Here is an 18,365-nt window from a genome sequence, read left to right as displayed (position 1 = left end):
TGCCCTCACACGCTCCTCTCCTGCTGTAAACAGATGGGGTACGCGCTGGTGGAGTTGTTTAGCAATTAGACCAAACACACGACAATCCTGACAAACAGTTTACACTTACTATTGCATTTTTCCCCACAAAATATGGGGACTGCCTCCTCTCTGTCCAAACTGCAACATTCCGGAGACATATTTTATGTTCGAGTTTTCCCACACACATTTACAGAAAGTACATCATGTGACCGTTACTTTCATGGTAGCTTACTGTAAGTGACTGGAAATCTCTAAATCTAATTATATATGTATACAACACATCTGAACACTCAACATTTGTTGCAGGGCAAGCCCTGGGCCCCAGATACACAATTGATGAATTCCATTAAGCCCAGAAAGGTTACGTGCCAAAAACTCCAGCCCCGTTTTACAGCCACCATCGTGCTTCTCCCTGGCCTCGAATTGTCCCTCAAACGGGACCCAAAAGCAGTTGTGGTCCAAGTGGTGAAATAGTTGAAGCTCGAGATGATTAATTGGCCATCTATTTTAAGCGCTAGGGTGCACTCCGTTTGTGAAGCTAGATGGCCTCATGGCGGAATGAGGCATGAAAAAACATCAAACATCTGGTAACCATGCTTTCAGGCCCTGCTTCTTTATCTTGATGTAGATGGGTGCATGTTTTTTGCATGCTGTGGAATTAGTCCACCGCTTTGTTCAGATCAGAAGATGTGACTCTAAATTGATAACTGTGGAAAAATACAACTTAGTTGTTAAGCAACAGGAGATGGGAGATTTCACAGTGTGCCAATACACACACACACACACACACACACACACACACACACACACGAGCATACGCACAAAGAATAGTTGTGACTCACTCCATCAAAGGCTGTCTGGTCTTTAGGGGGATAGAAAAGAGCTGGTTAGCATGTGACTGTTCATGACACAAGAGAAATCAGGCTCTCGTAAAATTCCTGCTCATTTACTCAACATTTTGTCATCCTTGCCTTCAGGATCCCATAAAAACAAACACGAGTCTGGGACAGCAAGTAAAGTCTCTCTAATTGGCAATTATGGGGAGCAGGCAAAAGACTGTGTTCCGCCAACAATATGGTGGTTCAGGAATGGTGTCAGAGTCGACTCTCCATAGCCGCTCAGCCTCTTGGCCTGCAGCAGACGATTCATGTCTCTTAAACAGAGTCCAGGAAAAGTTAAGGAACACAGTTTCTCAACCAACACCCGTAGCTTCAATTTGAGTAGCCCTAAACTTAGGAGAATTTGCTCCTACCCTCATCCTCCCTTAGGGAGGCTAGAAAGCATAAGACTCCCATTTCACTTTATATTACAGGACCAGCACGTCATGAGGGTGCCACTGTGTGTGCTGTATCAACATGCTAGAGCCTCCCTCCTCGAGCTCAGAAGACCATTCTTCCCTTGTTCTTCGCCCTGGGAAGACAATCCACCAGGTATCTCAATTTAGATGTGACAGGATTTGAGATATGTACACAGGCTATGGAAGTGGTTTTGTATCAACTCATCATGAAAGTAGCATTAAGATATGATACATGTTGATCGTAAAGACTGCAGCAGCAGCAGCTGCAGAAAAAGGAAGAGGCCTTGCATGGCTCCCGTCGCAGAAGGACCATGGATGATCCCACCAGAACAAGGTGGAACAGCCATTGTTAATCATCCTAAAAGTTATGGAAACGTATGTGATGTCTTAGATGTTTCCATCCATTTATTTCTTCCCAAGATTAGAGAGCTCTGTCACCACATGTGGAACCGTAAAACATTAGCAACCACCAAAACAAACTGACTAAAATAGTAATTGTGCTGCACACCATGCAGGCAGGGGCTAATCTGCATCGGGGGCTATAGAGACGTTTCAAAGCAGCGTGGCGCGTGTTTCGGACTCAACGACGGACAGAACATGGGGAGAATTAGGGCGGGAGGTTCTGAGTGGGAGGAAGAATAAATGAGTTCAGCGGCCTGGGCAGTCATTGGGAGAGAAAGCCCAAGACAGCCAGTGGCGCGTGGTAGAGGTAGCAGACGCCTGCTCTCGTGACTCATTGATTACAAGCAGGGAGTGAGTTATGTTGATCAAAAACTACACGCATCAGGAAGAGACCGCATCAAGGATCAAGGTTGACGGGAGGAGAACAGACTGGGCTAAAAATACAAAAGACAGGATATAAAGGAGGGAAAGAGTGGATAAAAAAGGGCTAGAATGAAATATTAGTCTGGAAATAGTGAGTGGGGTAAATGTTTTAGGACGCGTCTACTTAAGAGATAAAGTAGAGATGGATGTTTGGCGAACCGTGGATTACTTTTTGTTTCCCCTTTAACTGCGATTGTTTGCTGTTCCTTATCAATAAGAAACTTCTAAGAGCAAAACATTAAATAAATTAAAATAGTCCTCTTCAGATTGCTCCTATTTAACATACAAAAATATATGATAATCAATCCCACACAAAATCCTACATTTCCTTTTCAATTCATGAAGGGTTGTTTTCCATTCAAGTACTTTTTCTCTTAAAACAGTTGGAGCTGAAAAGAGCATCACATGGGCCACACCTCAAAGCTCTCCTGCTCCATATGTTTACCATTAGGCACACCATTGTATCTGGTGCTTACACGCCTCGTTTTATGACGCCGCTCTGCGAGGCAGCATGAAGGCGTGTAGTCACCGGAGAGGCATCCAGAAGAGGACCCAGGGAACAAAGTGCCTTTCCGCTCATCCATCCCATGGTAATAGTGTGAATGAATGAATGAATGAATGAATGAATGCGGTAAAGTGAATGAAATTTCCGCTGGCTGGTAAGGATCAGATAACCCATTTGAAGTGACAGCGTGACATCATCAAGTAGCCCAGGAGAAGACAAGGCAAGGTCATTGTGGACACGCACAGACCTCAAATTCTACTTTGGCGCCGTTACACCCAGAAGAACCGCCGGCCCGAAGTGAAGATGTGTGTCACTGTGGAATCCATTGAGAAAACGGGCATTGCCCTCTGGGTTACTACCAAACATTCACACAAGTCAAGAGAAGACACCATATACATGATAGATGGATCTGGGCATTTCACAGCCTCGGCTGAACAAGAGTCAAGTTTTAGAGAACTGCAACGTTCTCGATTCAACCGAGGTCACACATCATATGAAAAACCCAAACACAGAACTGTTTGGGTGACCAGCCCATCAGCCACACATCACAAGAGGCAGGCTAGCTTGGATGTTGTTTGCACAGCTGCTGGGGCAGCCATGTACACTCAAACACTGGCATACATTACATGGTGTTACGGGATTGGGTGGGGGGGGGGTGCTGACACATCAAACCAGAGCCAAAAGCTTAAGCGTATGCAACAACCCTGGACCTGATAGAAACTTTGAGAAGCTACACCTTGCAATAACCTGCCAACTTAGGACCACCACTGCAACTGAGTGCTTGGAGCGTCATGAGGAGAGGGTGCAGTGTGCGGGTGGGTGCCATGCAAGGGTTCTTGGCTAAGGCCTCAGGTATGCCAGTTATGAAAGCAAAAGTGTATTTTAATCAGATGAAAGTCAACCTCCCCCTCATCTTCACCCTCTCGCTGACTCCTTGCTTGTCTTAGTCCACCCCAGCAAAGTATGCTCACTAGCATTCCTGTCAGTCACTCAACTCTGACCTTTGGCCCTAACAAAAGTGAAATTAATCGAAAAACAGGAAAACCTTGGGCAGAGGAAAGCATTGTAAAAAGAAAAACAGAAGGAGCTACTGCAGCACTAGATTGATAGACAGTTAGATTAGTTTTTTCATTCCAACTATCCCAATAAGCCACTAAAGTAAAGAGAACCGTCATTGATAGGCTGCTTAAGCAACTCATGGGGACATCTTCCTAATCACTGGCTTCAGTGAAGAGGGTGTTTTTACTGCAGCATCTCACCTAATGTACTATAGTCTTCCATGACATGTAGCATGGGAGATTGATAACGTGTGGAAGGGAGAATGTGTGTGTGTGTGTGTGTGTGTGTGTGTGTGTGTGTGTGTGTGTGTGTGTGTGTGTGTGTGTGTGTGTGTGTGTGTGTGTGTGTGTGTGTGTGTGAGAGACTGTAAAATGCAACAAAAAAATAACTCAATTCACGCCTGGAATGTTAGGAGCCATGTTTTGGTGTCACCTCTGAACTGGATGGTGTGCAAGTGTTTTAACAGGAATAACCTCAGTTGGAGAGAGAATAAAGACTTTGGTAAGTCGACACTAACTACACTAGCCTTTGTCACCCCCACGCAAAGAAAAGCAAACAATAGTTTGAATGACTGAAAACTGACTACTGGAGCCTCCTGGCACCGGTATCCCACCATTCTCAAGCTGCATGTTTGCTGTAAAGCCAAGTAGCCCCGTCTAGAGGGAGTAGGGCTGCTTTCACAACCAAGACGTTATCAAATGCATTCTGGGACCAGAGCCCCTTAACCGCTTCAGTAGATAGTACAGCAAAGAGTAGCCAACCCGCTTCAATGTTATGCTTTGCATGACTAGGATATTGTGTAGTCCAAAATTGACTCCGTTCATCAGCCCCTATATCTCTATAGGAGCAATAAGAAAAGCATGTTTGTTTTAATCATGTGAAATTTTTCTTGCCAATCGCTGCGTGACCCAAGAACACAAAACATGAGCCAAAGACGTTTTGCAAGATGGCAATCCATTCTACAGTAATCAGCAATTTTTAATGGAACTTTTATAGTTGTACTCGCTTGTTCTTTCACAACCAGGGATTGTCAAAGGACAAAGGGTTATATGAGTCTGTTAAGTGTAGGCCTATTAAAAGCATTGACATATTCATGTTTTGCCACCAGCTGCCCAAACACAATCAGAGATGCAAGTGTGTGGGCCCAGTGGTATTTAGAGTAATGAGAGAGATAAAAGGAGGGATATGAATATATGTTAACTTATAATAGACAAAAAATGAATGGATATTCATCTCCATGCCATTGGACTATCCCTGTAGCCCTCAAAGGGTCCCAGGCAGCAGGGGCAAGCATCAGCACTGCAGACTCATCACCTTGACCTGCCTACCCGCCCACTTAAAACCCTGCCGACACCACCGCACAAGGAGAGGAAGTGTGTGTGTGTGTGTGTGTGTGTGTGTGTGTGTGTGTGTGTGTGTGTGTGTGTGTGTGTGTGTGTGTGTGTGTGTGTGTGTGTGTGTGTACCCAAAAGAAAATATTAATTTTGCATAACATGCAATGACATCAGTTAATGTTTGTCATGTCTTACTTTATATTAGGCTATAAAAAACACTTGCATAGCACATTATTTGTTCATGTTATGAATCATGGCAACTGTTGAAGTAAACTTAGTAAAGTTATTTCATTTATCCAAATGTTCACGATGCATTTATGTTGCACTCCCTAACCCTGCCCTTACATCGGTTAATACAATCATTCACACACATGGCAGAGTCAACCATGCAAGGCTCATCATGAGCTCGTCAGGAGCAGTTTGTGTTAAGTTTCTTGCTCAGGGACACATCAATACTCAGCTAGGATCGAACTACCAACCTTTCGGTTTCAACACAACTGCTCTACCTCCTGAGCTAAGCCGACCCATAATTGCAATTAAAATAATCGATATCAGTAATGCCATCACACAATGCATTCGGGCAAAGTCAGTCTAGGATATTAACATTTACTCAAGTCATGCGTGCGGGTCTTATGACAGCAATTTAATAAGGACGTTAAGTAGGCTGTTCGCATCTGAACGTCCCAACCAACATGAAGTCATACAATCAAGCGGTAACAGTCAACTATAAAGTTAGAGGAGCGGCCGGTTAGAAGCAATACAATGAAAAATAAACAGAAGTATCTAGCCCTATTACTCTGGTTGGATGAGACTTACCGTCCATTTTTTCAGTCTTTATGATAGTTAATGTCGGTTTCATATCGACAGCTGCCGTCATGACCATCAGATCAGGGTAATAACGCCGCGTCCCTGTATTGTTATGTGGATGTCTCCAAAACAATCTGAGAGAAACGTTGTCCTTTATCGCCCAATAACTGAAACTGCTCTGTTCTCTCTTCTCTCTCACTGGTTCTTTACCCCCCGGAATGCAACACTATCGCGAACAACTGAACTTCAATGGATCTGTCTCCCGGTTACAAGCACACGCTCTCCCTGTCCCCTTTCTTTCTCTCTCAGGCACTCATTTCTTCCTTATGTTGGTTTGGGCGTTTCTGAGCTCTGGGAGGAGGCTGTTCCTTTCGCTGTAGTACGACATCACAGGGGCGGCGTTACGGACCCGCGAGTGATTCACAATTCAATTACCTCCCCTTGCCCCTGAGAGAAGAACCACTGAGCGTGTGCCTAAACGTCATCAGAGACGATCATCTCATTCTTCCCTAGAATTAGGCTATTTTATATTTATTTTATTTTAGATAAATGATGGTACAACAATGTTTGAAATATTCGTATTCAAATGGGACCATCCTCTCGCACTGAACGAAATAAAACCGCATACAACATCCAACGATCTCGAATGCATTGCTTTGATTTGGTGTGCTTGTTCTTTGGTTAAGAGAAATAATCCTTCGCAGCTAAAGGGGGGTCGTCTGTGTCCAATTCAGCATGTCTACGCGTGCTCGTAACTTGCAAGTCTGCCCAATAAACACCTCCCAAGTATTTCCTGTTCAGCCTGGCTTATACTGATCAATAAAATACTGAATGTCTTCTGCCCCACATAACTACCTTGCAGGTACATTGGCATATACAATGTATTCACAAAACCAATAATGATTTCTGTCACCCTACCCAAATCAATCGTAATTCAATATGCCCATGGTCTAACAGGCTGTTCATATATGCTCCTTCTGTCTTGCCTTGTTTAGACTTTGGGTCTTGCTCTAATGTAGTGTCGCAGGAATAATCAGCACACATGATATAGCCTAGATTTTATTTTACACTATCACTGCATATTCTAATGTCTAAAAGGGAATAACCATAAATGAAAAACCACATTGTTGATGTTATTTTTTTTTTCCATGGCCCCACCTCCATTCAAAGTAACCCGGTTAGGGAAAGTCAATACGGTTCATGTCTCTGTTAAGTCTGTAAGATACTTGTGCATGTGCGCATGTACTTCCAAGCGGGACGTCTGGATGGAGGCCTGGAAGCATGGGATATTGATCACGTATGGATCTCCAAACCAGCAGCCATGCCGCGGCTCCATTAGCAGCCGTGCTCGGGTTTCACTGTCTAGATTGGGGCATCGGAGGAAGATTCTGCAAGGAGAGTGCGGGTGGGTGCTGTGGTTGATGGGGGGCTGCACTGTACTGTGTGTTTGTCAGACAGACAGACACACAGACAGACACAGACAGACACAGACGGACAGACTGGCTAATGGAAGTAGAAGAAGTGAAGGGCTGTTGTTTGAGCCGTCCCTGAGTCTATCTCTGTCCGTAAGTCTGTCAGTCAGCCTCTCCCTCACCCTCTCACTGGCCCTCTTTGTTGTGTGTTAATGAAGTACTGCTGTATAGCTGTTCCAGAGAGGACAGCCCAGGCTCTTTGTTGCCCTGGGGGTGGTCATTAGGCGTTAAATGGTGTTGCTGACTAATGTCCAGTACTGGCAGTCCACGGGGACGGCACTTTAAATACTTGGGGTTTCACACTCACAGTGATTTCTGGGCGTAAAACCCATATAACTGTATGCGGCTTCCGAATGTAGGCCCATATTTTTGTTGCATCTCTCAGTTAGGAGCTTGTAGATGCCTTGATAACATATCATAATGATGTAAACAGCTCTTTGAGAAAAGGCTTTGGGTCAGAATTCCATAGGAAGATAATATCCTCTAACATTTGCCAGACATCTCAGTACTAGTTGTGCATGCATGAATGCATTCTTTGCTTTGGCCTTTCATGAAGGCAGATAATTCAAACAATATATATCTTGAGTTCAATCGTGGTACTAACGTCTATTCTCAAAGTTTTGTATGGCAGAAAACACAATAAAAACGATTGTTCCAGATCAAACTGACTTTTCCTTTTTTGGACAATGGATTTTCGAGTGTTTCTTATAACAGAAAAGCCCCTATGTTGTACAAGTCTGTTCCAGCAGCAATGACCCCTTTCAGGCAACATGTGAGATTCAGTTCCTCATGTCTTTGCCTCACCTGGCATATGCTGTTGCCATGGTTTTGACAGTTAGCTGGCTTCACACATTAGCCCTACCATTGAGCACCCATATCTAAAGGGTTTATTTTGCTCTCCATTTCTCTCTCTCTCTCTCTCACTTTCTCTATCTATCTCTTGTTTGTCAGTTTTTTTCTCTCTTTCTGGCACATCTGTTATGTCTGCTTAGCCATAATCCACAGATGTAAGCATTACACCTGCTATGTCAACTGACAATTTATTTTCCATAAAGACATCCCTACAGCTGTTCGATGGTGTTATCTGTTGGTGTTAACAGTGCTTCCCTCAAAACAATCTGTGACAAAAGGTTTTTTTGACAGTTTGAATAGAAAAAAAGAATGGGTTTAGGCGTGTTTTATAATAGCCCCGCTAGACAGCTAGACTGTTTAAAGAAAAAAGTGTACAAAAGGATTGCAATTTAGACTTATCAACAGCAAAACAAACGTGTTAATCTATCCAATACACCTACAGAACTTTCTCACAGAAACACACAACCACATAGTAGACATTGAGACAGTAAAACAGTGGGGTCCTTGTGGCCTCTGTCTAACAGCTCAGTCATAGCTCTGTAGAGGCTGCTGTGTCAAACCATGCCACAGGCTACATATACACTCCTGCTGAGATCACAGGCTTAGCCGGGACTCTTGCAGTGTGTGTGTGAGTGTGAGTGTGTGTGTGTGTGTGTGTGTGTGTGTGTGTGTGTGTGTGTGTGTGTGTGTGTGTGTGTGTGTGTGTGTGTGTGTGTGTGTGTGTGTGTGTGTGTGTGTGTGTGTCTGTGGGTATATGAATTTCTGGGTTTCTGTGTGCACGTTCACGCCCGTTTATCCCTCAATGTATGTGCGTGCGCGCTTTACCGTATGTGCGCGCGGCCGACAGTGTGCATACGGTTAAGTGCCCTGGGTTAGCAGTAAGGCCTCCCTGAACAAAGGCACAGCTCTTTTCTGAACAATTAGCTTCGCAAAAAGGACATCTCTTCTTCCATTAGTGGCACCACGTGCCCCCCCGTCACTCCATTGTGCAGATAATTAAATTATCCCCACCCCCTCTGAGTTACTCTACCTCCCAGACCTCCCTCCTGTCTCCTTGCCCTGCCTCCCTCCCTCCCTCTCTCCCTCTCTCCCTTCCTCTCTCCCTCCCCCCTCCCTCTCTCCCTCTCCCTCTCTCAGAGGCTAAAGAGCTCACAGATGAAGAGGCACTACCCAAAAAGCTTAAAAGGAAAGAAAAAAAACCTTGCCGTCATAAAATAGCCAGCCTTATGTTTTCATTTGTTCCTCAGAATACATGTTTGAGGTATGAGTTACAGTTTACTGTAGTAAAATCCAGTAAAACAAACCTTGGGGAGGGGAAAACAGTTCCCATTATTTTAATGGCAGTGCTCTGTTCAACAGTATCTATAGATTATATCCATTAATGCATACATTTATTTTTCTCCATGCCAACTTAAAACATTGTCTTGTGGTTATATTACATGCCTTGGATGCATTGTTAATTATTTAGAGTAAACTGGCTGACTCACTGTCAAAAGTGAGGAGATATTACTCAACGAGTGTAAACATTAAAACAATAGCAGGTAGCGTGGAACGGTTAAAGCTCCACCTTCCCCAATGAACTGGCATGGCTTGCCTCATCAACGCTTACGGACAGCGTGCGATTAGGGACAGCATGTCCTGTAACCAAAGTGCTGTGCAATTTGTCATCGAGTACAAGTGGTGCTTCCGTCTTATCACTTCCTTGAATTACAATAGTGGGGCATCATCGTGGCGATGATGCCCCCTATAGACAAGATGATTGCATTCTTTTATTCAAGTAAAAAAAAAAACACTCCCTTGCCTAGGGAATCACAGAGGAATATATGGTTAATACCCCATGGTGTATTATTAATAATAAAAGTGTTTTTAGGTAATGTCATACTTGTTGAAATGTGATGGTCATATTTAGTTGGTTAATCAGACTCGGATCCCATGGCTGTGCCAATCACCGTGGGGTGACATTCAGAAGTGACTCAAAACCACTCCCACCATGACGAAAGAATGATTACAACATTTAAACAAAAAGAACATCATAAGGTCATGAAAACACTCAAGTTATTATTACTGTTTGTTCTCCTCCTGACAATTGACGAATAGGCTGAACTCCATACACTGCTGGGACGTCCAAACGAGTGGTCCCAGTTTGGGGGCATTAACGAGTGGTGGGGTGGGGGGGGGGGCCCGCCGTGGCGTAGCCCCCTGCCTCCAGAATTGTCTGTAGCTTTTCCGTCTCTCCCTACTTGTTTTGTTTTATTGTTGGAGGGGGAAGTGTGGAGCGTCCTGATTAGCATCACTGTTTCCTCCTTTCCCATAACCCCCCAGACCCCCGCAGGCGGCCTGTTTACTTTTAGAAATAGAAGGGAAAAAAAATTGCCTGCGCCCGAGAGGACGTGCCCTTTATCACAGGCAAACCCCCCCCCCCCTCCTCCTCCTCCTCCTCCTCCTCCTAAACCAGCTCCATAACATCAAATCCCCTCCCACTTTTCTCTCCTCCCACCAGCCAGCGTCCCAGGCCTGTGACCATTCCCTCCTTCGTCTCTCTCTCTCTCTCTCTCTCTCTCTCTCTCTCTCTCTCTCTCTCTCTCTCTCTCTCTCTCTCTCTCTCTCTCTCTCTCTCTCTCTCTCTCTCTCTCTCTCTCTCTCTCTCTCTCTCTCTCTCTCTCTCTCTCCTCTCTCTCTCTCTCTCTCTCTCTCTCTCTCTCTCTCTCTCTCTCTCTCTCTCTCTCTCTCTCTCTCTCTCTCTCTCTCTCTCTCTCTCTCTCTCTCTCTCTCTCTCTCTCTCTCTCTCTGCAACTGTCCAGCTGTCAAATCAAATAAAGCGCAGGCCAACGGTCCCTGGGTGCCAGATCACAGCTGTGTTGGCCTGTGCTAAACGGGAGTGCATGTTTAAGTGTACAGTGAACCCACGGGTGCCTGACAGAGCGAGCAAGCAGGGGAGAGAGAGACTATGTGTGTGTGTGTGTGTGTGTGTGTGTGTGTGTGTGTGTGTGTCCACGTGCACCCACCTTTGTAATGAATGGGAGGATGCTGTAATACAATACATGGCGAAGCCCACCATTTGGATTTAGTGAATGAACATGTGGAGTGTGCATCAATGCAAGATGGTGGGACTCTGAATGGGGAATGGTGGTCTGTGTGTATATATACATATATATGATGGTGTGTGGAGGATGTTTTTTTTTTTTATATATTTATTAACCACACACACACACACACACACACACACACACACACACACACACACACACACACACACACACACACACACACACACACACACACACACACACACACACACACACACACACACACACACACACACACACACACACAGGGTTGACAATAGGCCATGGCAGGCTGTGGTGTGGGGCGTGGGGATGAGGCGAGGGGGGGGCGAGGTTTGTGTAAACATCAGCGTGGCATGGATGTTGTCAGGAAGCGGTGTGTGTGACAGTGGGCCAAGCATGGTCCTTCTACATACAACATCCTCGCCTCCCATCTGCTCTGCTCTCCGTCTCAGACACACACACACATACATTCATTTCACGTGCACCTCAGTTAACAAAGTAAGAAAAACTTGTATAGCCTTTTTTCGAGGGGTGGGGGTTTGCCGAAACTTTGAAAGGGGATCACCTCAATACTTAGTTCCCAGAAACATCTTTAGTAGTAGCAGGCAAACAGACCTGAATGATCACTTTTAGTATACATTACTGTTTGAAAGGGTGGATCATCACCACCCACATGTTCTCTCAACCCCCAGCAAGTGTAAAGTTAAAATGACGACTTGTGGCTACTCTATAACCAGACTACTTGTACGAGTTTCTGAATATGCTTATTGTTACTACAGTGTTGCAGCTCCAATCTAGTGTTGCGTTGTGGGTGTGACATTGCCAGTATGAAAAGCAAGTATACTACATTTCCATACCCTGCGTGTCTCAAGTACAGATATAACTTTTGCACATGAAAATTTGATTCTACATGGACCACATTGGTACATGATGAGTCCCCCTAAATGAGAATGTGTCAAGGAAGCTCTAATGAGGTGTTAGAGTTAGGCTGGGCGGTGCTAGAGAATACTCACAGCTCTGCTAACTGGATTCACACCAGTCTTCGTGGCATCACCCATCAACCTAGCAACCATATGACAATGCTGCCAAACCTGATGTTTACAGGTTGCCCTATGACTTTTGGTTTGCCTAATATGCCTCTTTGGACGGTGTGTGTGTGTGTGTGTGTGTGTGTGTGTGTGTGTGTGTGTGTGTGTGTGTGTGTGTGTGTGTGTGTGTGTGTGTGTGTGTGTGTGTGTGTGTGTGTGTGTGTGTGTGTGTAAGCATGTGTGCGTGCGTGTGTGTGTGTGTGTAAGCATGTGTGCGTGCGTGTGTGCATGCGTGCGTGCGTGTGTGTGTGTGTGTGCTTGTGTATGTGTGTCTGTGGTTGGAGTTCAACCCTCGGCCATTTTTTTCCACCCGTCAGTGTTTATGTCAATGGTTTAGCACTGGGACCAATGAAGTGGAGGCTCCCTAGGAGTGTGCCTCTGGCAACAAACATCAGCAAATCCCATCAAATCCAGGCTCTCTCTCTCTCTCTCTCTCTCTCACACACACACACACACACACATGGATACTCAATATACACGGAGACACGCACAAACACACACAAACACACGATCACCCACAGCTCTGCGCCCTCACGCACTCCCTCATCTCCCCGGAGACCCGACCGCAGGCCTGGGAAAGAGACGACCGCCCCTTGGAGCCCGGCCTTGCCCCCCTACATCCAGCCTGGGGAGGTGACGGAAGAAAGCTGGACCCTTCCCCTCCTCCCCTCTCCAGCAGCCACCTCCCCCCCACCCAGCCCCCCCCTGTGGCGTGCGTCCCAGCCTGCGAGCATCCATCACTCTTGAGGACGGGGGGAGGCAGTAGTCAAACACAGGCAAACGCACTGGGAGGAATGTTCCCGCTTAAAATAAACCAAGGGAAATACATTATAGAAGGCCGAAAAATAAGAAAAACAGGGAACCTAAAACAGGAAGAATGCAGGGTATTTGGTTGTGTGTCCCCAAAGCACGGGGGAGGAGGTAGGGAGGATGAGCACGGGGCAAAGGAGAGCGAGAGGGATAGCGAGGCATCTGGTAAAGGCATTGCCCTGAGGGTCAACCTTACCGGCCATCCACGGTGCAGCAGACCCTTAACACCCAGGCCACGAAGGCACAGTGTGGGCTGTAAAGACTGTAATGAGGGGTGAAAATGTGTGCCTGTTCCCATTTGTGTTAGGCATTATTTTCTTTTCCTTTTTTTGGCCAGAGCGAAACACTGGATGTACGTGGGTGGGATTCCATTTGTTTACTCACAGTCAATGAATGGAAAATATGTTTTGTCCGCTAAAGAAAAAATAAAAACACAATGCTTTCCACATGGTGCCCCAAAAGGTGTTTCCCATCCCAGAGAAGGCTCAGTGGGCTTTTTCGCGGTGACTCATCTGGTAATTATGAGAATGCTGCTTTAATGTTTGGGTGACACACCATAGCCACAAGATTATCTGAGTCAGGAGACTTCACCTTCACCTGTCTGTGGCGTACCTGTGAGGCAGAGCTCGTGTCCGTTGGGCACCTCCTGGCAGGAGACATCTTGTGGGTAGGTGGGCTGGGAGGGGCACCCAGGCTTCTGGGGGTGAACCGCCCCTGGGAAGTGGGTCTGCAGGCCCGCGGCCACACCTCCACTCTGCCTCTGCTGGGAGACATACAGTAAGGGAGAAATGGATCAATATAATAATTGACATCCTGTGTTATTATCATGACTCACTTATGTGCATGCAAAGACAGTGTCCCTTTTTCTTTCACGGAATGACACCAGAGCTTAATTTGACTCGTTCTGTTACTCTAAGGCAGGGCTATTCAACCTCCTTAACGAGTGGGCCGAAAAGGAAAACCACTGGGGGTTCATGGGCCACACAGAGTAAAACTTTGTGAATGAATCGCTACAAATAAATCGTACTTAAGGTAGTGTTAACTTAATATACATAATACTACTACATGGAATAAACTTGTCGGACGCATTCCTTCCTTCTTCACTTTTAATCGTATCATTATAAAGGATTTTGGACACGTATTTAGAATTCAACAATGTTGTTTGAATCATCACAAAACAGAACTACTGTACATATGAGACATTTTGAGGCAGTGAGTCAGTGAGAAAGATTGCACTGCCTTGTTTGCCTAGTTTGGCTCATCCTGAGACACTCATGCAGCTTCTCATGGAGGTCATGGAGCAACGTGCCCTTGTTCTGATGGCATTCATATGAGAAAAGCTAGATTCACACGTATCGGTTGAGCCACACATTGTCAGAATAAGTGATGCCAGTTCCTGATTGTGGGGTACTGATACTGGCTAGTATCACCGGCTACACACAGAAACCTGATTTGCATGCAACTATGTTTCTCCTTTATTTTATTTATTTTTTGCATGCAACCTCTTGCGGGCCAGAAAAAAAGTAAGAGGGGCCGCATTTGGCCCACGGGCCGCTAGTTGAATAGGCCTGCTCTAAGGTGTATGTTTTTAATCATGCCTAACCGGGAGATGTTTATGAAAGTGGGAGCAAAAAAGAGTTGGAGTAAAGTCGGTTGGGTGAATGACCCAGGGAGATATGGAATGCTATTTATAGACTTCATCCATACCGGGCATGCAGAAAGCCAGACATTCATGTTTAACCTCTCGAGGATGTTTAATGAGAGAAAAGTGAATTGTACTTGATTTTACATAACCATCGGTTTACGTGGTATATATAACTAGTTAACAATGCTCTTGCATCGGGAGCATACAGAAAGGAGTGCTTGACCATTAAATACCCCAGAGTGAAAAAGAAAGCAAAAGAGACAGACAGACTGACTGGCTTGCGGCTGGGCTGACTGATTAACGGACTCTCTTAACAGACGGACTGCTAAACTGATAAGAGGGCCTGTGTTAATGCCTTGCCACTTTTATCAGTAGCCAGACAACTTTATGGATTGCTGACATGACCAGCGGTTTGTGGGGGCTGGGAGGGGGGGCAGCCCTATTTATGGGGTTTTCGGGGGTTTGCCTTGGCCGTCGCCATCCGCTATCAGTCCAGTCGGCAAGGGGGAGACGTGAGATAGTTATGGAGGGAAGCACATGGAGTATTTATGGGTTATCGCAGACTGTGTTGATAGCTAGGCAGACATGTCGTATGCCGTTGATGGATTTATGTTAAAATGGAGAATACTCGTGTACAGGAGTGGGTCCTTAAGTGCAAAGGAACAGGTGTAATCCGTGAAGTGAAAGACAGTAGATAAACCGAACTGAGTAGAAGGTTTACTGTAATACGCCTATGTTGGTAATCAAAACACCTTGGAATTCGTAGTCATATGTGGTATTTAAACAACCCCCAGAGAGATGACATCATTGCATTGTCATTGTTAAAGGATCGTATTCTGCAGATTGTCTAGTTCCTTTTAAATATTGAAATTGTTAACACTTTATTCCGGGGATCCATGTATTTATTTCACAGCCTCAGTCGACATTGCACAAAGATTCAACAATCCTAAACATGAAAAAGGAGAAGGAGAAATAGAACTCAGATCTCTGCGCCCCCCCCCCCCCCCACACCCAACCCACACCCCTCCTCCTCTTCACTAATTCATGTAAATTTGAGGAAGCTAGTGGATTGGCCCAGGCTCACCTTTTGACCAGGTCTGCCCTGGTATACACTAATCTCAATTTCAAAGGCAATGCCCACCACCTGAGCCAATTAGGGGCAGGGCAGCTGGCCTGCTCCGTGTTTCCCCATGAAAACCACGGGGTTGCCATTTGCATGTAACCTCAGTCTCTCTCCCTAATGCACTGCCGCTCTGCATACAAATGGAGGCATTTCTGCGGGCGTCTCTTCTCCGTCTTCATCTCACAAGCGCTCACCTGACAGGATTCCCAATGTTCCAGGCTACTACGCCATCCCCGGCTCTATATTCATAGGGCTCTCTCAATTTGGACCGAGTTAGAGGACTTGGGTGAGGGAACATAGAGAGAAAACAACAGCTAGCCGGGTGTTAGACATGCTGTTCGCCGTTACTCTAAATGGACTCGGCTGGTTTGTGTGAGGTCATGAAATAACCAATGTCTTTCACACAGTGTGGTTGTGAAAGACTAGCATTATTTCACTAAGACATAAATGTCCCTTTTTTTTTTTTTGCACAGCTCCATTTCCCAACATTGGACCGAAATTGTGAAAAAGAACACAAGAAAAAAGTGCTGCAAAAGTTTCCACAGTGTGAAATTAACAAGCCAAATGTTCTGATAATGTGTTCCTGTGAGAGAGGATGAAATCCAGAGACGAGGAATCACCCGCCACCCCTCTCCCCTCCTTCCACACATGCACACACTCACTCACACCCAGACAAAGACAAGACACACACACACACAGACACACACACACACACACACACACACCACCCTCCTCCTGTTAGGTAGCTAGGACAGCCTGTAACATTGTGGTAATTTATGAGAGAGGTCTTACCATTGCACCCAGACGGTCACAGGGGTGAAGATGCGGGTAGGCAGAAACTGAATCCATGTAGTAACTCATCGCGGGGGGGACTTGAGGAGCAGGGCCTGTCAAAGGGATCAACACATAAACAGACATGGCAGCGACGGGCTCCCAATCTATCACACACTGTTTACACTTGCTGTGCCCCGATAGGTGGGTGTGTGCGGTGTGTGTGTGTGTGTGTGTGTGTGTGTGTGTGTGTGTGTGTGTGTGTGTGTGTGTGTGTGTGTGTGTGTGTGTGTGTGTGTGTGTGTGTGTGTGTGTGTGTGTGTGTGTGTGTGGACATGTGTGTAACAGCTGTGTGCGTGTGTGTGTGTGGTTTTGTGTGTATACATGAGTGTGTGTATAAGCATGTGTGTGTCTCTGTGTGTGCGTGTGTGTGTCTCTGTGTGTGCGTCTGTGAGTGTGTGTGTGTGTGTGTGTGTGTGTGTGTGTGTGTGTGTGTGTGTGTGTGTGTGTGTGTGTGTGTGTGTGTGTGTGTGTGTGTGTGTGTGTGTGTGTGTGTGTGTGTGTGTGTGTGTGCGTACTTGTGTGCGTGGGTTGACCAGTCCTGCTTTTATTACATTTTGGCGTTCTTTAAATAGTGCTGTCGAGATCTGTATTTTTAAACTAAACTAAACCAGCCATATAGACCCGGGCAGGCTTCCCCTGTTCTCCTTTCCCGCCCATTCTCCCTCCCTCTTCCTCATGCCATATTGTTTCTTCTTAGCTCTCATCTGCCTTCCTTCCTCCTCCTCCTCCTCTTCCTCCCCTCCCACTCACTTTGCGTATCTCTTAGCATTGTTTACTCGCAACAGCTTCAAGAGACGGGAGAACGGAGCTGGGAGATTATTGAGAGAACGAAGCAGTGGCATATGTGGGCAGTGACAAGTTGCATATTAATTTGTCTCTTATTCATATTCATATGCTAAGCAATTTAGCGCAGCCGTGGTGCGTAGCAGCTGGTAATTCAGAGGATAGAAGATATAGTGGCGTTCAATGCCTGCAGATGCTCATCATCTTAACACATTAAGGATTCCGATTCCTTGAACTGCAAAAATGTGATGTGCATCAATGGCAACCAAAGAAAAGATTGAATGACTTAAAAAATAAATTGACGTCTCACTATAGTATGGTGAGTCGATTGGCTTACCATAGTCAATCCTGTCATTGATTAATATCAAAATATGAATGACACTCAATAATCGAAATAAAACGTTAACATGTTGCGTGTTACAACATATTTCACATTACATTTGTATTTGTTTATTGCTAACATGTTCAATAATATACACCAAATGAGAAAAAGTTACGTTAAATACATACTTTTTTTTTATTTGACATTGCTATACAACATAAAACACATTTTAAACAGGTAGCGGAATGTGCGTCAAGCCTTGAGAGAATTCCTGTCGGGAAGCCAGTGAAACCTCAGTCAAAACTTCAAAGCCCCAAATGTTTGATGAGAGACGCCGCAGGACCATAAGTTACGACAACACCTGATGTTCTTGTCATACAGTATTAACGTACGATTCCTAAGTGGACACAAAAAACTTTGAACTTACCAACTCTGAGAAGTTTTCCTGCAAACTGAACGCGCTCTCTTGATGCGTGTGACAGCTGAACGGTGGTCGGTAATGATGCTGTGTACCTGGCTT

The 18,365-nt window shown here is 45.4% G+C and overlaps 1 protein-coding gene across 4 annotated transcripts in view; it reads right to left on the bottom strand.

Moving 5' to 3' along the window:
• The window catches only part of ets1 (v-ets avian erythroblastosis virus E26 oncogene homolog 1), a 37,063-nt gene extending 18,698 nt beyond the window's left edge, over positions 1–18,365 (bottom strand). For 2 of the 4 annotated variants that reach the window (XM_056610536.1, XM_056610534.1), the window contains exons 1-3: positions 18,273–18,365; positions 16,699–16,793; positions 13,751–13,901 (exon numbers count right to left, since the gene is read on the bottom strand). In XM_056610536.1, coding sequence (XP_056466511.1) covers positions 13,751–13,901; positions 16,699–16,767 — 220 coding nt within the window. In that variant the 5' untranslated portion in view covers positions 16,768–16,793; positions 18,273–18,365. Of the gene's footprint in view, positions 1–5,857; positions 8,761–13,750; positions 13,902–16,698; positions 16,794–18,272 lie in introns of those variants that run through there. The other 2 variants (XM_056610535.1, XM_056610537.1) reach the window with 2 other exon arrangements.

The sequence above is a fragment of the Gadus chalcogrammus genome, chromosome 16, assembly GCF_026213295.1.
Source record: "Gadus chalcogrammus isolate NIFS_2021 chromosome 16, NIFS_Gcha_1.0, whole genome shotgun sequence".
Lineage (NCBI taxonomy): Eukaryota > Metazoa > Chordata > Actinopteri > Gadiformes > Gadidae > Gadus > Gadus chalcogrammus.
This window is presented reverse-complemented; position numbering and strand designations above follow the sequence as displayed.